Source organism: Zonotrichia leucophrys, chromosome 2 (genome assembly GCF_028769735.1).
Source record: "Zonotrichia leucophrys gambelii isolate GWCS_2022_RI chromosome 2, RI_Zleu_2.0, whole genome shotgun sequence".
Classification (NCBI taxonomy): Eukaryota; Metazoa; Chordata; class Aves; order Passeriformes; family Passerellidae; genus Zonotrichia; species Zonotrichia leucophrys.
The window spans coordinates 99957116-99978720 of record NC_088171.1 but is presented as its reverse complement, the minus strand read 5'-3'; the positions used below and the strand labels follow the sequence as shown (position 1 = coordinate 99978720).

General features: G+C 41.3%; 2 protein-coding genes across 6 annotated transcripts in view; one reads left to right on the top strand and one right to left on the bottom strand.

Moving 5' to 3' along the window:
• Positions 1 to 1268: 1268 nt before the first annotated feature.
• On the bottom strand, positions 1269 to 21049 carry FAM210A (family with sequence similarity 210 member A). Of its 5 annotated transcripts, none has more exons than XM_064705789.1 (5): positions 21008 to 21049; positions 8171 to 8277; positions 6504 to 6976; positions 4288 to 4399; positions 1269 to 3231 (listed from the first exon to the last, which is right to left on the bottom strand). In XM_064705789.1, exons 3-5 carry the CDS (start codon positions 6950 to 6952, stop codon positions 2899 to 2901), a joined length of 894 nt encoding a protein of 297 aa, XP_064561859.1. In that variant the 5' UTR covers positions 6953 to 6976; positions 8171 to 8277; positions 21008 to 21049; the 3' UTR covers positions 1269 to 2898. The 5 variants fall into 5 exon arrangements, with proteins under 5 accessions (XP_064561859.1, XP_064561858.1, XP_064561860.1 ...); XM_064705788.1 differs by lacking the exon at positions 21008 to 21049 and adding an exon at positions 20565 to 20606; XM_064705790.1 differs by lacking the exon at positions 21008 to 21049 and adding an exon at positions 20565 to 20579 and having other exon boundaries at positions 8171 to 8274.
• RNMT (RNA guanine-7 methyltransferase) overlaps positions 20658 to 21605 on the top strand; it is a 16615-nt gene continuing 15667 nt past the window's right edge. The window contains exon 1 of the mRNA XM_064705783.1: positions 20658 to 21164. The gene's annotated coding sequence lies outside the window, so the exon portion shown is untranslated. The remainder of the gene's footprint in view (positions 21165 to 21605) is intronic.

The following is a 21605-nucleotide window of genomic DNA, read 5'->3' as shown; positions in this document are numbered from 1 at the left end:
TAAAAAGGCAAGCCCTGGTAGCACTGACTGAACGGTCCTACAGGCAATAGAAGATGCTGCTGGGCTTTTCACCTCACCAAGGACTCCTGGCACTCACTGGGCACTCCCTTGGTTGGGTCACTTGTGGGCTGCCTCAGGGGCTCTTGGTGCTGTGGCCAAACTGTTTTCCCAGGCCATGGCACCTGCTCCCCTGTCCTTCTCTGCTGCTCTCACTGACACTGTTCCACCTTAAGGGACACTGCTGCCACACGAGTGTGCCAACTGTGCTGGCCTGGGCACCAGAAGGAGATGCTGTCCCCAGGTGCCCCCTGCTTGCCCCAGCCTGCCAGCACAGTGCAGGCACACGGCCTCTTCAAAGGGTGGTGGCCCCTGGCTGCCAGCCATGCAGACTCATGCTAAGGCAGACTGTCACTAACAAGAACTGCACCTCAGTATCATGGCAATAATTTATAAGTGAGATACAGGACAGAAGTCAACTTTAGCTTAGTTAAAACTGCAGCATGGCTGGGCACCTGCTGGGCACCAAGTGGCATTACATTCATTGGGCAGCCCAGGAAACTCCCCAGGTGCTCTCTGCACTAACAAGGCAGAGGTTCCATAGAAGGCCAATTTGAGACAAGATCATCAAGCATGTGACTAATTGTCAAAAAAGCTCTCCAGGTCAGACTTCTAAAGTCTTGAAGATTTCCCCTCTGGCTTTGTATAAATGGATCCATGTAACTCTGTGCTTTGTCAATTGACATGCTGGGTGGAGGAAGTGGTTGTCCCAGAAACTCCTCAAGCTTCTCCATGCTGCAAAGTTGACCACCTACACAGAGGAGGCACTTGGCAAGAGTCTCCGTGAGCTGTTCCTGCAGCCGCAGAAATGATCACACAGGACAGTCAACTCCAGGTCAATCAGCTTTTGTACTTGGCATGAGTAGAGATGGATCAATAAACACTGGAGTGGTCACAGGCCAGCTGGGCAAGGGGAAGGGCAGGAAGAGGTGCTGTGATGAACAAGTTCTAACATGTCTCAGGGCTAAAAACTCATCCTAGGACACAAAGGTGCCCCTGTGCAATCCCTGCCACGTGTAAGTTGCACTGAAAGAATCCCATACGTGGCCCCAGACTGAAAGTGATCATGCAATGTTACTGGGGCACACTCCGGGCTTTGCAGGGTCCTGCAGGACATGGGTAACACTGCCCCCAAAAGTGGGAAATCAGAAGAAATGCCAACATCAGAAGACTGTGTGCAGGGGGACAGTAAGGAAAAGCACACTAAAAGAGAAAAACAAAATAGCATCTATTAACTCTAGTCCTTAACAGTAGTACGTAGCAGTGTAAGAGTTCACAGAAATATTTTTTTTAATAATCTTTATCAGAAACATGGCACTTTACATCTTCAGGTCACTGAATATACAATGATTATTCCTCACAACATCCCTGTGAGGTAGGCATTAGATTGCAGTTACTATTTAACATGTGGGCAGAGGCAGAGAAGTATGTAATGAATCCTGCACAATTAAGTTAATGAAGTTCAACTCACTTAAACATGGAGAAGCCCTCAGTGACTTGAATGAGAATGGGACAATGGGGCAGAGCTGATACTTCATCAGCTGTATTTTTTTCACTCCAGTCAGTTGCAATGCTCAGGGTCCAACTCTATTGCTTTCCCATATCCCCCTGAAAAAAGCACCTTTGTTAAACAACTTACACATGCTGAGTTGCTGCAGAGTGAGATCTGTAGTAGAAATAGGAAAAACAGACTTCAATTCAGCCTACATTTGAATAAAACTGAGAGAAGTTTGCCTGCCCAGCCAAATAGAACACTTTCAACTTTAGTCCTTTATGACATCTGAGACAGCATTTCAGCCTTCAGGTATGAATAGGTGTTTGCTTGACTTAATCTAGGGGAAAAAAGTTTGGTAGACTGTGATCGCTGTCTCAGAAATCATGCTTATTTTAGTCAAATTGTTTTACTGAGGGAGGAGGAGGAGGAACTTTGGGGTTTAACTCTAACTTTCCATGTGTTTAAAAAGCCCCTTAGTATAGCAATTTCTCAAATAAACTTTTCTTTCAAATTTTTTTTGTTTCAAAAATGAAATAGAGCAAGTTTGTAAACTTTAACACAATGAACAAATCCTAGTGTTTAATATACAATTATTGATTTTAATGACTTTGTACTGTAAATCAACTTCAGGAAACAAAGTATACTTGACAGTATGGCTACTGTGATTAACTCATCTTCCTATAGCTTTCAGTTGAGATTTCTGAAGAGATGCACTGTTCAAGAAAGATTCATAGTCTCAGCCCATAAACCACAGCAGCCTGGCTGAAGCCAAGGAAGCCATTGTAATGAATTCCTGCTGAGCAGCTGATCCATAAATTCCTTCATGTGCAGTATCAGTGGCAACGGTCTGCTCCAAATTGAGAGATGATCACGATTGAAGAGGCTTGGGTCCACGTGCTCTAAAAATCTAAACATGCTGCTCTTCCCAACAGAGAAATCTTCATTCTTATTTATGGAAGACTCAGTCTAGTGGAACCATGCCTGTGCACTATGATGGGAGAAGAACAGAGTAGTGGCTCTTGGCAGAAATCACCTTCATTTTGAGGAAGAGGGTGTGGGGAAAAAAAAAAGAGGGAAGAGTAATTCTTAACATTATTACCAAGGGACATGTTAACTTCTAATCTGAGATTTATTTTTCCTTCTGAAAATTGAAACTTTTAGGTCACAACCTCTTCCCCAAGGAACTTTAACCTTTAAATCCATGTAGCAATTGTCATCTCCAGACAAAGGGTAAAAAATATAAAAGAAAAAAAAAGAAAAAAAAGCTCAGAAGTGCACTTTGCATATCCTGCCTCACAAACGGTTAAAGTGCTAAGTTTGATATATCCAAAAATTAAGTATCTCTCCTACTCCTTTATTTTTTTAAATGAAACTTTCTCTTTGGTTTCTTGTATCTTCCCTGTAATTTTATCCTTCGTTTCCTCCATCTTCTCTGTAATTTTATCCTTTGTTTCCCCCATCTTCTCCGTAATCTTATCCTTTGTTTCCCCCATCTTCTCTGTAATTTTATCCTTTGTTTCCCCCATCTTCTCTGTGATTTTATCCTTTGTTTCCTCCATCCTGTCTTGTAGGTATTCCTTTACTGGTGGTGGTGTGGACATGTAGCCGTGCTTACGTAGGTATTTAACAGTGACAGATGTTCCTCCCAAAGTCACAGTGTATCTGGCAGGAGTTGCAATCTTAAAGAAACCAAAGAATACACCACATAGATAAAATAGGAAAATAACATCCAGCAAAAGGTATTTTTTTGTGTTGAAAATCTATTTTGACCAGTGTCAGATTCTAAAGGTATCTTCAATTTATAATGAAATGAGCCAGTTTACAGTGCATCCCCTAGAAATGCATACCTTTTTACTTTAAGTATCATTTTGTCAGAGCCAGCAAGGGCATTAGACCTCCCTTAAAAAAACTCAACACACAAACCCTCCCTGTGCAGCTTGCAGACAAGCATTCGGCATCTTGATGCAATTCAGAACAGACTGCATGTGAACACCGAGTTTCTTCCAACACTTCCACATCTCCCAGCAATAACAACATCTTTATATTTAACTGTATTTATTTATTGGTCTCTTTTAGGCAAAGGAAAAGTTGGAAAGAGTCGTACTTTCACATATTGTTTGGGAAAGTAACCCCTTTGAAAACAGGCAAGAAGGACATCGCTTTTAGAAACAAAACAAATTGAGTGGCATGTACAGCGAATACTGTACCTTGTTTTTGAATGGTCTGACATGTTTCAAGTTTCCCAAACACAGACTTTGCACATATAAAGCAACAAAAGGAAACCCAAACCTGAATATAAGTAATTGATTCAAATGACAATGAAAATACTTGAGAGTGATGGACATCTAAGGGGAAGACAAAAAATCACTTAGGATAAAAAGAACTGTCCTTTTATCTGAAATTCAATGAAGTGTTTAGACTTAACCTCTTTGTCCCTGCTAATTATGTCAGGGATACAGAAGAATAACTTAATTGTCATCTCAGAAGGCTGCAATACTTCTGCAGCAAAGAAGTTATTTTAGAAATACTCCTTGAAGTCTATTTTAGATAGACTCCTTGAAGGAACACAGGACACATATCAACTTGCATGGGACTATTTTTACCACAAAATGAATGCTTAAGTACATGCAGCTATCGAAGAAAGCTAATTAATTCTTTCTGCTGTAAACAAGTAAACCCTGTTTAGTTCACCAGGCAAGACTTAGAGCTTATTTACAAACTATAATCATACTTACTTTATACAATGCATATGCAGTTAGTGCATTTCCACTCTGGGAATTTTTCAGGATGTCTACTACGCTGTCTGGTAAGCCAATCAACTCTAGGAATGGAACAACATTCACCCCACTATAAAAGAGAAAAACATTGGTAACTTGAATGGGAATTTGAAACCTGAACAGTAATTTAGAGTACTATTTCTTTATTACACAAACTTCATAATTTGAAAAGAATTTTTTTTTTATCTAAACAATAAACTTACAAGATTTATGTTTCTGACCTTAAGAAAATGAATGTTCTTTTCAGCATTTCAAAAGGTGACCCATTTATATTATCTCTGTTGGATGGAATGGTTTCTAACTTACCTGTGTCCCAGTTTATGTTTGAGGTAAGTAGATGTAATGGTGGTAAGACAGCTACTCAGGTTCCAGCTGTGCACGTTCAATTTCATGCTCTGTTTTGCCTAAAATTACCTTCTTTTTCTATTAAAATTTCAGACAATGTTCTCCATTCACTTCTAAATATATCAAACATGGAATGTGGCAAAAGAAAAGGAAGCAACATGTCACACAGACAAGACTTCAGGGGCTTTGTGCTCAGTTCTTCTACTGTGTCAATATAAGCTGTCAAGATGGTGGAGGGAGCTCCTATCGCAATTTCTTTCTATTTGACATCCAGGAAAACACCAAAAGAGAAAGGAAAGCTCATCTTTATATTATAGAAGAAAGCTACATGCAGTTATAGAAGACCTGAGTTTCCAATATTTGACAGTTTATATTATTGGTACCATTATCTATTTCTATCTAATATTTTAAGCATTCTTCTGAGCATGCAATCACTTTAGCATCAAGAACAGTAACAGGCAGTAATTTACCAACAGCTACTAGAACCTACAGTCTGAGTAGAGAGTAGGGAATTCCCAGAGTAGGGAATGGAGATCTAGTAGGAGCCAAAACACAGCTCTAACTGTGCCATTTCATAAACCACTGCTGTTTAGTCTTGTATCACCAGTCATTCTGAGAATTATTCTTCCACTTCAAGAGAGCACTGCTCCTGTGGTATAACAAACTGAAGCTTTGTTATAATTAGTTTAATTAGTTTCTAGTTGAATATTTCAGTTGTTTATCTGCCAAATACCTCCTTTAGCAGCAGGCTTAGGAGTTTCAAGAAAAGTAATCTTCACTCAATGTGAAATGTCTGGACATAAGCATCAACCTGAATTTATTCAAAGCAAAATATTTTTATAGTTCAAGACCTTTATTCCTCTGACATGAGCTAAATTTAGAATGACATTTGGATCTATAGCTCCCAGAAAGGGCAATTATGCCAGCTGGTTAGAGTAACTAAAACAAACACTTGTGCAGTAAGGCATTCTGATGTCAGAGTTCCATCCTTGCCACCACAAACCTCGTTGTTTCATGCTTTCTATTATTAAATATACAACACCAGCAGTCCAGAGATAAACATTTGCTTATATTTAGCAAACTATTTCCAGATAAATAAAACCTCCTTCATCTGAACTAGCAAACTAGCAGCTCATAATTGATGTAGTAGTTTTTTCTGATAAATGCCATTTTCCAGAATGGTGTCTAGCACATGCTGTAACTAAAAGAAACTAAAATTAGAATACTTAGTTTACTTCTTTTTTTTTTTTTTAACCACACAGATATTTAATTTTCAATTAAAAAGTATGGTCTACAGCAGCATTTTTTTCAGTGGATGGCAGGAAAGACAGGAAACAGAAACAACAGAAACAAAAAAGGAGGGGATACACATTGTGAACAGCTAAGGGAGGTAAATCCATGAAATGAAAATCCAGTTATGAGGAAGGACTGGGGATGAAGTCCAAGGGCAAAAAAAAAAGGTCTATAAAGATCTCAACTAGCCATTCATAATCAGGATTCCAAATCTGTATCTTTACCTTTTGAGAGATTACTAATAATTTCAATGCTGTTTACATCCATTCATCATTTTGGAGAGATGAGCATACCTGTAAATGTCAGCACCATACCTGGCACACAGCAATAACTGCATGGTAATAGTATCCACATGACACTCTCAGGAATCCTATATACTTCCAACACTACCCTTATGCTTTAGTCAAAAATGTAGCCACATTTCTCTTCTAAGTATAAAGGCACTTTTTAACAGGCAAGAATAATTTATATGTCCATTCACTAGTAGATCTCAATTCAACCATGGTACTGGGCACTGCAACAAAATACCAACTTACTTCATGGCTGCATAGTAAAAGGATCCAAACCATACACTGGAAGTCACAAGGTGCACTGGAACCATGACTTTCCCATACTGCTTAAAAGTCTTCTTGAACCTCTGAACAAGACTAATTGATTTATCTTGTAATGGATCAAGTTCTGAAGAATCTGACTCTGCAGGGCTCTGCTTGGGCGCATCAGTGGCTGAAGGCAAAGGATTTCTCTCTTCTGGTACTTTGTGAGAAGTGTCTGCTGGCTGTGATGGAAAAGCAGTTTTCTTTGAGGCAAAGTGAGCTGCGCCTGCATGAAGACATCGTTTAGGAGGGTCCAGTGCCAGAATCACTTTGCATCCCACATTAGGCAGCACAGACTGTCCTTTTAAGCACTGAAAGACACCGGTGCGAGGGAAGAACCAACACGTCCCATGAGCCAGCTGAGATGCAGAATGGAGCAGACTCCGCTGCATTTTGGAGAAGTGTGGATGAAGTTTCTGTAAAAAAGAAACAAGAGTAAACAAACTGCATTTCAATGGTGGGATTTCAGCTTGCTCCAATGCCACTTACAATTCTCAAAATTTAAATGGCTTCCTATTCTACTTTAAAGAGGTTTTCTTTATCTTCCTTTGCAGAAATAGTTATGTTCTGAAATGAAAGAAATAATTTTCTAATTTTTTCAGCATTCTGAACAAAAATAGTCCCTTCACATAACATACTCTGCTCCTCACTGCTAAAATGATTGCAATACTCCCAAAAAAACATTCTTAGGAGTTTAAGAATCTACTTAATTCTACTGCTTTTATCTACATAACCTGGCACAGCCATTGAAAAGTTACCCTTAAACTTCACTTATAGTAGCATCTGATAACTTGAGTGAACCTTGAGCCTACATAAATGCATTATAAATTCACTGAAGTAAGTGTGCAATTAAAATTTATTTTTGGTGCCAGTGCATTCTTAGTTTTGGTAAAATTTTTCATGTTCTATACTATTTTCAATAGAAGTTTATAAAATTGAAAAAGTCCAATAGAAATAATTATTAATGATCAAGCAATAGCCTAAATAGTAACAAATGTAACTGCAACGTCTGTCAGTAACACCTGTCAGGAAGGGGGAAGGTACTGTTGAATGTCATGTATTAACATGAGCAAAACTGAATTGCAATTTTCCAAACATTGCAATGCAAAGAATATTTTAAAACTGTGGAATAACCCAGTTAGCTTCCTGATTTTGAATACTTACCAATTACTCCTGAAAGTTTGAAACAACTATTGAGAGCTTCCCCACAAAGAAGAAAGGAATTTAGTTTTGCATGCATAGAAATAATTTTTACCCCCCAAAAAGCATGCTTTGAAATTGTGAAATACTTGTTCCTTTCCTTTATTCAATGGTTGCAAGTTACAGAACTAACAAAAAAAAGGTGATGCTAATTGATGTAACAAATGCCACTTAAGTTACTTACCTTACGAGTTTTGTACATTACTAATGCTTTTCCATTTTCACTTATCACAATTCTTTATCCAAACTAGAAATCATTGAAATTTAATTGAAACATCATATATGCTTTCCCTTCACCTTAGATATATGCCAGGTGCTTTAGCAGTGAATTTTTCTAGGCTGCAGAAAATGATCAATACTTCCTAACACAGGAAGAATTTAAAAAAAAAAGAAATGGAAACCATACATACCCTTTTTACTTTCTAGATACAGTAAGGTGTGTATCTTCAAAAAGTTGCAACTCTTCCACTAGTTCCCCACCTTTCAAATATATGTCTTGAACACATTGAGGCCCCTGCTAAAGTGAAAAAAGGGCACATTTAGAGAGATAGCAACAAGAGCAAATTAATCCTGTGAAGATTTATTTATGATCAACCTGAAACATTGCAACTGAAAAGTTATTGGTGTAAATTCCCTTTAGAATACTGACATGCTAATGGGAGATTTTTTCTGTGTAATTTTAGAAGTTCCTCAACTTTGAATTACCGTTCTCTTCCAAGAGAGGAAAGTTTCATAATCCAAATGGATCTGTTGGAACAGTCCTGCCTGTATGTTTTCTAGGTAGTTTTATGCTACTGTTGTACTTGAATTAATGGCAATTACTAGAATTACAATGTTTGATGTGGGGACAAGACAAATTCCCAGGCTGCAAACTCCCTGGGAACCTCTGCATTGCTTGTGACACACACTTTTGTTGAACTCCTGCTAACAAAAGGTACTGCATCAACGGGGAAAAAGGAACTGGTGTCTCTATATAAGGAAGCAGTAAATCAGCTACAGGTACTGGCTCTCCACAACTCAGTTTTCTTTAAGACTTCATTGGAAGCAGCAATTCTTGTGGTGTGTCTAGTTTTACAAGAAGCAGAGATTTTTGCTTACTTCTGAAATCCAAATGCAATTGCTTCTCAAAACAAGAAGTAGTGAAAACACTCAGTAAAACTCAAGTGTTCAGATGGCACTCCATCATATGCCAACTACTTAACTGATTTATAGAAATTGTAACAACAAACTTGGAACATGACAACTGCATTCCTTGCCTACTGCCACTTACAGTTCTTTCCTGAGGGATAACATTCTCCACAGAGAACTGTTTTCCTCTCTCACTAATAGTACACAGCACTGAGTGTCTGCCCTAAGTAGATTTTCTCAATATCCAGCCAGCAGACTCAGCAAAAGGCATCCACGTATGGGAATCTGGAGGCTCTTGAGTCAGACTTCTACTGTTCACCAGTACCCTATTGAAAAATATCTGGTTCAAACAAGCTATACAAATTCCAGCATGGGGGAAACCATAATTTTAAGTAATTTATGTTATTAACAGGACACTGCATTCCAGCAGCCTTGGGAAGAGATCATTCTTCAGCACAACACTGAGAAGCTGAACAAGCATTTCTGAATTTTTTCCATTCTTTGTAGTCTATTTACAGCAGCACTTCTCAGAGCACTGTTTCTAGGTTTTGCATTCTAGCACTGTCCCAGCACCTCTGACCCAGCACAGTGGCTGCAGAACATCTGGGGAGGAAATGGTTCCGTTCTCCTGAGTGTGGGTCCACCGTGTCCAATGCTTGTCAGGCAGCACATGACACTGCTGTGATCAGTAAATGAGTTTCAAGGTCTTTGCTCACCAAGTTACATGCACCATGTAAAGAGCAGAGAAGGTTTTGGGGCTATTACAAGAACTTCCATGCCACTTTTTGTTCCTAGACTCAGATGGACTTGAAAGTCATTAATTAAAGGCTTTTTCCTCCATGATGCATGACGTGGTAGGTCAAAAGGAATGCTATCTAAACATCGACAGTAGACCCTGAAGAGGTTTTGCACCTTGTAAGCAGATAGTATGGTTCTAGTGATATTCTGCATAACTGCTTACTGTTTGTTTCTCCACTTTAAAATGTGGAGAAGCACAATAGCTTGATAGATAAGGAAAGGGTATGATATGACAGTGCTTATGTTTGAGAGCATAAAAGAAAACATTTTTTGAACCAAGGTAAAAGTTTTCCTAATGACCTTACTGTGTTTCACAGGGAAATGCTTTGCTTATTTAAATGAACAAAGGAGAGCCCTTTTGAAGTGTTGGTACATTGAGTTTTACACTGCTGTCCAGAAGCACGGCATGAGGGAACTATTATAAAGGTTACAGCATGATGTAGAAAAGGCATATGAATAAAGGAACACATTAATACAGCATACACTATGTAAATTCATTTTAAAGAAGCAAATATTTTTAAAGAGGTGATGGGTGCAGCTGCTCAATTGTTATACTTCAGTTACTTGGCTCAACAATGCAAACAAATTTTTATCAGGACATATAAAGTACACAGTTATTATGGTTGGAGATCCAAATAAATATGAAACTAGCTGTTTCATCCCTCTAAAACATGAGATGAATACAAAGAAACTTGTGATTTAAGACAATTAGTAAGAGGAAGTTTCTAAAACCCTGTGCACTCAACAGGCAGGAGGAAGTGTGTCAGCTTATGGATCTGAGACAAGAATTTCTTCTCTAAGCATAATACTTCTCAAAGAACTTACTGGAGCTACACAAGCTATACAATTGCCCCTGTAACTTTAGGATGTTAAAAACACTCAGATTCTAAGGAAGTCAGGACAGTAACCTGAATGTTACCCACAATGGCACCTAGTGACTTGTGAGAAGTTGCTTCTTCATTTTAGCGTGTTTAACATTTTTCCTGTTGCAAAGATACAGAAAAGGACAAGAAGGTACAAGCTCCAAATACCAACGTGAGAAAGCACTTATCTGTGGGGTGGGAGCAGGGGGAACGGTGTTTTAAAACATCTTAGATTACTTTATTAGTTTTCTCTTAAAAATGCCACAAAGAAAAAAAAAGTCTGTCTAAGGACAAATATAACTCAAGTTCTCTGCTCCAAGAATTCCATGTGGTCAGTGACAGAATAGATATTAGCTACAGAAATCATGAAATGCTACACAGACACTTGTGATATGGTCTCCTCTTCAGCACCGTCACATCCCAGCTAACTATTTAGTAGGATCTCCAGCAGACTGTAAATTGAGCTGTGGAGATATTGGCTGTTCAAGACAAACTCCTGGTTGGGATTCTTGCACATCCATTTAATTCCTAAAGGCACCCTTGTCTCGTGGTGAGCTGCTAACAAGGCCTCTGACATAAAGGGAGTACTCTAGGGGGCTCTTAAGGAAAAGAACAGATCAGCTTCCCATTGCAGTGCTGAAGCTTTGCTTAGGAAACTTCGGTACTTGTGTTATAAATTCAGATCAGTTTTGGCATAAACCTGATATACTACAAGAGCATCCTAGCTCTTGCATTTGCTCTACTTTCAGTGATAATTAGGAAGTAGATATTAGATTTGCTTTTTGTTCCTGAGGACAAAAAAAGTTCAGGAATTTTAAATGCCACAGATCTGGTTTATGTGACTGTCGCAAACTCATTGGCTTTGGATGTGTGCTAACACGTTCTATGCCAAAAAAACTCTGGGAGATCTTTGGAAAACACAGAAGTAACGGGCCTGGCCAATACAGGTCTGGCAAAGGCTGCTGTAGATATTTACTGTTCGAAAGAGAAAACGTGTCAGAGATACTGTCAGATGAAACTTTCATCAGGATATTTTGTCTAAAAATGGTTACCCTGCTACAATTAATGTTTTTTGATTTACCAGGAAAATTAAAATATAAGAAGTTGGCAGTGCATAAAAGATGGCAAAAACTTAAGTGTTAAGATAATGGCAAAAACTTTAGTGTTAAGTTTGTTTGTAAAAGAGGTCAGAAAGCATCTGAGGGAATTGAGGGTATAGTATATGCAGAGAACACTGGATTATTTTCTCAGTTATACCAGAAACACTCTGGACACAATATGTAAATATGGATGACTTTAAAGCATTTTCACTTGTTCTGTTACTGTTTAAAAAAAGAACATTAATTATACCACAGGAGAGTTCCCAATGAAAATCCATGAGCTTTTTCTACTCCCAAGGCACCTTTCTATGGAAACAGAGAATTAATTTACATTCTTGTCATATTTAGTGTAAAATCTAGAAAACTTAGAGAATTGTGTGTGGCAGACAGAGTAGAATTTAGAAAGGAAACAAATCAAGTTTTCAGAAATCCTTTTCAACTCATCTTTCAGATGGCATAAAAAGCAAATACAGAGCTCTCATCCAAGCAGCTCAGTTTAATAAACAACACCACCATATTGCTTACATTTTTACTGAACATAATAAAAAAACCCCAAAGCTTGTTTTCAGATTTAACTTGTTCTTTTCAAGCACTCATTGACAGTGTATATAAAAAAAACCCCAAAACTGATTTTGCCAAGCTTATAAACCAAATAAGAAAATAGGAAAACCACAATTGAAAACATATATAGGTGTCCTAAAAGTCTGAGAACATATTTTAAAATAATTTTAAGACTAGTGCAATACATGCAAAGCATTGTTTTTCTTAAATTCAATGTAAAATAAAACTATAAACCTCTTGGTAACTGGAAAGGGTTGGTACAGCATGGAGTCACTAAGCATGGATAGGAAAGTGGCAATGCACAGGGACTTTTTATGCTTTGTATTAATACCTTGAGTGCATCAATGAACATTTAGAATTTCTATTTTGATCTTTACTACTTTTGCAGTATTACTAAAACTATCTGTTACTCACTCTAAACTAAGAAAATTGCTTATAATTTGAAGTTTGGGCATCATTAGCTGTGTAGTTTTGTCTACCACTCAGGACTGTCTGAAAATATAACACCACATTTTAGGTTAAAGGGAGTAATGCAAAATAAGTCACAGCGGAATTTATTTAAAACTTGGCAAAATCATGTTAAAATGGATAAAGGAACTAAACCCTTGCACACAGACAACCCTAAAGCATTAGCCCTACCCTACCTCTACACTATTTTCACTTAGTAAATGCTATGCTATAATTTTTTTAATTGATCATATTATTACAACTCAATACTGCTAAGTGGAGATAAGATAACTTTGTTACTCTTATTTTACCTAAACTACTCTTCTTGCTAAAACACCCTGAGCAAAATCAAAAAAGTCAAATAAACTTTTCCACAGTCCTTACACACCGAATAATCTTCACTGCTACAATCTTCTGATACTCAAATATTAAAAAGGACAAGAAGAAGTAGCTTTAGGAAGAATAAAAGATACTGCAGACATGTGTAAAGTCTGCACATTGGATTCAGAGGACAAATAAAGCAGAACGTAATGCAATGCCTGTGTGTTGAATTATACATCTGGAATGCTAAATAGGAGCCTTAGCACAGTCAGTAAGTCCGTGGTAACTCCATTTTCCTCTGGGATGGAAAGTACTGGATCTTAAGGTTGCATGTAGCTGACCATTATATGAAGATGTGAATGCTCTCTCTCAAATGCTTCTCAAAGAAAGGATCACGATCACTTCCAGTGCTTTCTGCTCTTCAGAACAGGTTTTAATGGCTGGTGCTATTCCATCTGTTACCGCTGGTTCCTTCTTTCACAAGTTTCACTCTGCCCTCTACTGAATTTTTATGTAAGTACAACTCAACAAAAAGGTCTCTGCCGCTTATGATTCCGTCCAACAAGTGCTGCTGGATCATCCTCTGTATCAGTTCCAGAGCCTCTCAGATTATAGGCACACGTCAAGGAAAAATTTGGCTTTTAAAGTGCTATCTGGTTTGATTTTTTTTGGTCCACTGATCACTCTACAGACATGTATGCAATAAGCAAGGCAGAGAAATTATGCTTATAGATTGCAACTAAGCTTAAAAATAGACATATTATATATCTATGCCAAAAAAGGCCAAAAAAGCCTTATGTTAGTTGAAAGCAGGGGCTGTATTAATCTGTTTCTTCACACTACCTTCCACTTCAGGCTAATGATCAAAATAAGATCTGATTCTCTTTCTACTCCACTTAGGTAGTAACTTTCTGAATCCTAAGCTATCAGTAGTTCATTCCTCCTAGAACACTTGTGGTTGTCTCTCAGAGGGTTTCCAGCCTTGCCATGCAGGTGTGGGGGCTGTAGGGGCACGTGTGTAGTGGTCTGGTGTACAAAGCAGTGGAAAGCTTCCACTGGATAACTAACAGGGACTGGAAAGGGACTTCACATAAGCAAGCCTCAGATCTGCAGTTTCCTGCATATGACTCTGAACTCCCTCAGGAAAAAAACAAACTAACCCACAACTAAACTTATGAGGGGTTAGACGCTAAAAAAATACACAGATCAGTTTTCTACACTTCATCAAAACATTTGAGAAGCTCTTAGGATCTTCCCTCTCAATAGTACATTGTATTTTATTTGACACCTCTTTCAACTCACTGAGCATCACTGAGAGTGTTTTGACTCTACACTTTAATACACACTGAAATGCACTGGAAATATGGTTATTAGTTCTATGTTCAGAGCTCAGATACTTCTTTTATGATGAAATTCAGAGCTGTAGTGCACATCTCTTTTCACTAATAGAGTCGTCAATGAGAGTCAAAAGGTTGCTGCCAAAAACTGAACTCTTGCTCAAGACTTCCTGCTACTTGCAACTTGGATTCTAGCAGCCAAGCTCATTTTTTAATTCATAGCTTTTCTGGTCACTCAACACATCACTGATATACACAGTGTGGATGATAATAATTAATATTTAAAGTCTTTGGAATTGTAATAAAATATTTATTAATGAAAAATGTAATGAAACAATTAGAGACACACTGCAGATACAGTGACTTTTACAAAAACAGATGGTGCTGACACCAATAAAGTTCAGCCTTTTTGCCCAGATGCAAAAGACTGGGTTTGTGCAGCAAGGTTCTGGTGGAGGGTGGGCTATAGGGGTGGCTTCTTTGAGAAGCTGCCAAAAGCTTCCCCCATGTTTGAGAGTGCCAATGCCAGCCAGCTCCAATAGAGACTCACTGCTGGCCAAGGCTGAGACCATCAGTGATGGTGGTAGAGCCATGGGATAACACGGCTAAGAAGGAAAAAAACTGTTGCAGAGATGTAATTGAGGCCAGGGAAGAGCAGAGTGAGAACATGCGAGAGGAACAGCCCTGCAGACACCAAGGTCAGTGAAGGAGGAGGGAGACGTGCTGCAGGCACAGGAGCTGAGACAAGCCAGCAGCCTGTGGTGCAGACCATGGTGAGGGAGCCGTGTCCCTGCAGCCCATGGAGGTCCAGAGTGGAACACAGATCCACCTGCAGCCTGGAGGAGCCCACGCCAGAGCAGGTGGATGCCAGGAGGAGGCTGTGAACCTGTAGGAAACCCACACTGGAGAAGGGCCTGTAAGGACCTGGGGCAAGAGGAGTCCATGCTAGAGCAGGTTAGCTGAGAGGACTTGTGATTCCATAGGGGATCCATGCTGGAATGGGCTACTCCTGGAGGACTGCACACAGTGGAAAATGACCCACACTGGAGCAGTTGAAGAAGAACTACAGCTCATGGGAGGGATTCATGTTGGAGAGGCTTGTGGAAGACTGTCTGCCATGGGCAGGACCCTCTGCTGCAGCAGGGGAAGAATTTTCCCCCTGTGGAGGAAGCAGAGGCAGAGAAAACATGTGAGAAATGGATTGTAACCCCCTTCCCTGGCCTCCTGTACCACAGAGAGGAAGAGCAGGGAGAGAACTGGGAGTACAGTTAAACCCAGTAAGGAAGGAGCAGTGCCAGGAAGAAATGTCAGGATTTGTTTCACCTCTCATTTCCGTACTCTGATCTGACTGGTAATAAATTCAATCAATTTCCCCACACTGGGTCTGTTTTGCCCATGACAGCAAGCGATGACTGACTGATCTCTCCCTGCCCTCACCTCAAGAGCCTCTCATTGTATTTTCTTTTCCCAGCCCAGCTGAGGAGGGGAGGGGGAGAACAGCTTTGGTGGGCACCTGACATCCAGCCAGAGTCAAACTACCACACCAAACTACAGAATACAATCGTAGATATTCAAATACTTTATCATGACTAATTATAAAAGGCATTTATTAGGAATATGCTTAAACTTTGATCTTAGAATCAGCTTTGTACAGCCTTCTGCCCCACCTTCCACAGTGACTACCAAACCTGTTTCCTTTCTAGCCTTGATAAATGCCATTTTGGCCACCTTGGATCTTTACAGGTCTTGCCTCGTTGTTGTTTCTTCTCTCCATAACCCAACAGCAAGCAACAGTACTATCTGTAATAATACATTAAGGGCAAATTATATTATGTAATAATTTCGTAAGACACTTAACAACCTCTAAGTACCAAGTCTTTTACTCATCAAATTCACCCAAAATGCTTCTAAAGATGCCCAAAAAACATTCTCAAGGAAGAACTCTGAAGCCTTACAATTAGAAACAAAGTAGGAATAAAAGCAAACCAGCATGAAACTGGAAAAAAAAACATCCCAGCTTCCGTAAAAACAGAATTCACAGTGGAAGCATTGGGTTCAAGATTTTTTCTTTTATTCTCTCACCACATTTATTTCACACTTTCAAACACTGAAAAGCTGTCATTTTTCCCAGCAAAAAATACAGAACGTTCATCCTTCAGCAGAATTACTGTTGGCAGACATTCACTTCCAGTACAAATCTTTTCTAAATATTCAAAGTAAGTGCTGAATTCTCTGTTGTGAATTCAAATTTCTCCATATGGGGAAATATGTGCAGTATCAATCAGAATATCTTCAAAAATTATGTGTGAAGAGGCTGATCATAACATTTACAGAACACACACACACTCAAAACCACAGTCTTCATCTAATTTTCAGTAAACGCTATTCCCAACATCTCTACAAATGAACGTGAACAGTTCTTATAAAAGACGTAAAATTTTTATTAAGGTCTTGATACCTGAGTGGCTATACCTTCTTGCCCATTATTCAGTTTACTGCCTTACACAGCATTTCTTGCACAGAAGCATGCAAACAACAAAACTACACCATCTACAAGTGTCTGAAAGTGCATCAGATTCAGAGAGCTGTGTCTTTAACACCAGAAGGAGCTCTGATGAGACTTTAGTATCAGAACCCTAATAACATTCCTATTCACAGTCTGAAGCAGCAGCATTACAACACTGCTGTATTCAGATTGGGAAAGGAATCCTGTGACTGCAACACCGCAACCTTTGCAAGCACGCTGCTTTCTGCCAGATGTCATCAGCAAAGCCCAAGGCTTGTGGCTCAGCACAGAAACATCTCTCATCAGAAAGTACTGTCCTATGGCCTGAGACAGCAGGAAGCAAAGGATGCCATCTAATTTTAACATCAGTAAAGCCAGTTTTTAAATTCACAAAATATTAAGAGAGAATAGTTAACCGCCTGGTTCACGCTGTGGCTAAGCACTACCACTGCAGTTAAAGGTAAGTGCTGTCACGTTTTACTAAAATCTTTCAGCAGCCACTTTTGGAAGAGACTTGCTGCATTTTTATTTCCAACCCACAAAATTAATCCATTGGAAAAAAAGTTGTTGATTTGTTTTATAATTTGTTTATGAGCACCTGACTGTATTAACAACCACTCCCTTGCTCCATCCCTCTCCTCAAGGACATGGCAAGTCCTAAAGAGCTGCAGGGGATATCTGCTGCAACGTTCTACAAAGCCACAATCACAGCCACACAACTTGTTTGGTTTACATAAGAACTGTTACACAGGATCAAGGTCAATTCTCAGGACAAGATAAAACAGGAGATGCAGGGAATTAAAATTTATAGCCCATCTAAGCGTCCCTTTCATTTCCTGATGTGAACAAACAGAGCTTTAGCATCCAGATGAATTTATTTCCAAGGGGCAGGGTCATGTCTGGAAACATAACAAAAAATGTGTCTCGTTTGAAGAGGATGAGAGGAAAACTGAGTGATGGAAGGCACTGGGCTACAAAGGGTTTTTGAGATTTTCACAAAGGGTTTGAGATTTTTAGAGGAAGCACAAAGTTCCAAACAGAGTAAATCCTACTGTGTAACGCCAATGCCTAAAAGAAGATGTGGCTTCAGTCTTCACCAGACAAAAAGTCCTAAGTAGGCACACCACTCTGGCCTGTCAGCACCTGCTTAAATCACAATTTTCTGGACAAAATTTAATGTGGACAAAGTGTGTTGGACTTAACAGACCTGTACTGGTACCTTCAAGACTCAACTAAATTTACGAAAATAGAATCACAGGTGTCATCAGAATAGACCATAAGGATTTTTTAACTGAATAATAACATTTTACTCTCACTGGAATTATACTGGCAGGGACAAAAAGAATAATGTGTGTTTTTTAGAGGTGTCACGATTCAAAACTCAAAAATTAAGAAAAAGTTCTGTAACTTAAAACAGTGCTCTTTTTTGTTGTTGTTGTTATTGTCTCACTGCACAATCCATTCATCTCAAGCAAAAAAATCTACCAGGGGCACATAATTGTCATTAAGAGTCTCTGACCCCGAGTTTGATCCCTGATCTAAAGTGATGGAACCATGCAATTACCTATCAGCATATCAAGGTAAAATCCTTATGATCCATTCTGATGACACCTGGCTGTCCAGGAAGACTCCCATCAGGTTTTGGGCCCAGGTCTCAGTCCTTTCAGTGATTTCATTCCATTTCTAATACTGAATATTGATGATTATGAATTTGCTTCAGCATCTAATTTTGAAAATGAGTTCATCTTCAACCATCTGATTTAACACCAAAAAGAAATACGTTGGATTGTCTTTCCAACCTGCAGGACTCAACTGATTACAAGGAATTTGCTGAGATTCCATTAGCAGTTTTAAATTTTTGAAAATCAGTGTTCTTCCTGCTCTTGTTGAATTTCTCATGCCCTCGTCTTCAAGACGAGAACAAACTCCCTGCAGATCCAAAAATGTGCCAAGATGCAAACTGAGGGCTCTTATCTGACATTAGGGGACACCAAGAAATCCCTGTCTTGCAAAAACACACTTCAGTTTCCAAGTGATACCTATGAGCATACACAAGAGCTGGGGTGCTTTACCTGCAGAAAAGACCATCTACAGCAGAACTACAAAGAATCTTTTAAAAACCAAACCCGATCAAAACTTTTATTACAGGCGCTATAGCTTGTGAAGCAGACCTGCACACAGTCACACCAGACAAGTCTTTAACTTCTTACATTCTTTACAGACTCCTTAACAGCCTGAATTTATCTACTCAGTTTTTGCCATGCGGAAGGTACCTGATATCCACCTACCCAAATCACCAAATGATTTTTTTTTTTTTAAATTTCCTGATGGAAGTGCCTTTTAGACAGTGAGTGCAATTCAGTAATGCTGCCACAAGGGTCAATCGTACCCTTTTTACCTCAAACAGCCATTAAACAGAAAAGGAGACAAACACCTGCTGTCACCCCCACCTCCATGGAGATGGACAGTGGGGACATACTATCCTCTGTGCATGCAATTCCCACACGGAAACAGCTGCAAGTCACATAAGCACAGGCAGCAAAACACATTCCAAACGAGGAACCTGTGCCCTATCTCTTCCCAAAGCAGCAAAACTTTGGCAAACCATTTTATGTTTATACTTGTACCAGCAATGACACCTTGGGGTAAACTGAAGAACACTTTCAGTTTAAGAACTGGCTTTGGTAAGGAATTCTAGGACACTTCATGTAGTGCTGTCCAATGTAATGTTTTCTCTTTCAGGACAGTTAGTAGAGAGAGTTTTGTTAATAGACATTAGTGAGGCTGAAGTAGTTTGTAATAGCTGACATAGATCCATGTTTCACTTAACAGCCTTAACAAAAATTCTGATGACTTCTCTGACTCCCTGGATATACTTAATTAACAGGAGTGGAAACATAACATGGGGACAACAAAACATTTGTTAAGCCACTTCAAGCTTTCTGAAAAGACGAGACACAGGAATGTCTAGGAAGAGAACCCCCTTAAGCCATCCGCGGTCCTTCAGCGGTAACATAGAACCATGGAATACGCTGACTTGGAAGGGATCCATCAGGATCATCGATGTCCTGCGCACGGCCAACTCCTGGCCCTGCACAGGACATCCCAAGAATCACACCTTGTGATTGAGACTGCGGCCAAACGCCGGAGCTCTGCCAGGCTGGTGCTGTGACCACTTCCCTGGAGCCTGCTCCAGTGCCCAGCCATCCTCTGGGTGAAGAACCTTCACCTAACATCCAGCCTAAACTTCCTCGGACACAGTGTCGTGCCGTTCTCTTGGCTCCTGTCACTGGGCACCGCGGAGTCGGGATCGCCGCTGCCCTTCGTGAAGAAGTCACAGCCTGAGCTCCCACCCAGAGATCCCTTTCTCTCCACCCAGATGCTGCAGCAGGAGCCCACGGCGGAACACCCAGGCCCATCCAGCGTCACCTCCCTACTAGGAAATCTCTCTTTCCACCCCGCTTTCCTGGGCCGCGGCCGACATCCTTCAGCGCCGGGCAAGGCGAACCGGTCACAGGGAAGGCACAGCCAGAAGGCGCCAGCAGCCCGATCCCCCCACAAGCCGGGCCGGAGTGGGATCCCTCCCGATCCCGCCGCTCCCGCCCCGCCGGTACCTCGTGCCGGGCCCGCGCCGCTCCTCAGGGGCCCGCGCGCCTCGGGCACGGTGCCACCAACGGCCGCTCCCGTCACGCCCCCCCCGCCCGCCCAGCGCAACGTGCGGCGGCGCCCGTCCCCACCATCACCTTCAGGCCCGGCGGCGCCCTCCCACTGCGCAGGCGCGAGCACCGCCCCCCCCTTTCGCACGGCCCCCTGGAACATGTAGTTGCTCTACCCTGCTGGGACACCGCCGCCTTTCACGCAGCTAAGTTTGGAAGTGACCTTTAAAACAAGTGACCTTTAAGACCACCCTGCCCAATCGTCAGTCCGGCACTGCCACTGTGACCCCGTAACCCAAACCACCCGGCGCAAGGGCCAGGCGTCTCTTAAACACCTCCAGAGAGGCCGACTCCACTACCTCCCTGGGCAACCTATTCCAACGCCTGAGCCTCCTCGCAGTGAAAAACTTGTTCTAGTATGTAATCGAAATTTCCCCTCTCCCAGAGCAGGCACGCTGGAAGAAGCCGGTCCCAGCTCACTACACCATCCTGTCAGGCAGTTGTAGAGAGCGATAAGGTCCCCCCGAGACCTCCTCTTCTCCAGGCTAAGCAGCCTGAGCCGCCCCTCACAGGACTCCGCGCGCCGCCGTCTTTTCCCGCTCCCTTTCCCGCGGTCCCTCCCAGGACGTGACGCCGCCGTGGGGATTCGTCACTTCCGCAAACAGGGATGGCGGAGCGCTGAGCCGGGTGAGTGCCGGGTCGGGGCTGTGCAGGGCCGCCCTCCCTGCCCGCGGGCGGACCGGCGGCGGGGCCCGGGGCCCTCGGCCTCCCCGGACAGCGGGGCCGGGCGGGCCGCAGACAAGCCACGGGCGCCGCCGCCCGGTTAACGGGAGCGGAGGCTCTGAGGCCTCCCAGCCCCGTCATGGGGGAAGGGAAGGAGGGAAGGGAGAAAGGAGGGGGCGGGAGCGTCCCGAGGCCGGCGGGGCCATTCCCACATCACTGCAAGCGTTTTGAGCTCTCCGGCTGAAGGAGCTGCTGCTTTCTCTGGTTGCCATCGCTAGTTGTGAAAGTCGGATCGTTTCACAATTAGGGCTTTCGAAACATCTTGGAATAGCCCGGTGAGGATAACGAGGAGTCTGCTGCTGCTTCGCAAACCAAGCGCTGTGGTGCTGTGCAGTAGTGGAGGAA

Coding starts and splice junctions, on each gene's coding strand:
- FAM210A (XM_064705789.1), bottom strand. CDS start 6,952: ATGCAGCGGAGTCTGCTCCATTCTGCATCTCAGCTGGCTCATGGGACG. Junction 4,400..6,503: donor TTTTACTATGCAGCCATGAA/GTAAGTTGGTAT, acceptor TCTCTTTTATAG/TGGGGTGAATGTTGTTCCAT. Junction 3,232..4,287: donor CTGCATATGCATTGTATAAA/GTAAGTATGATT, acceptor GGTTTCTTTAAG/ATTGCAACTCCTGCCAGATA.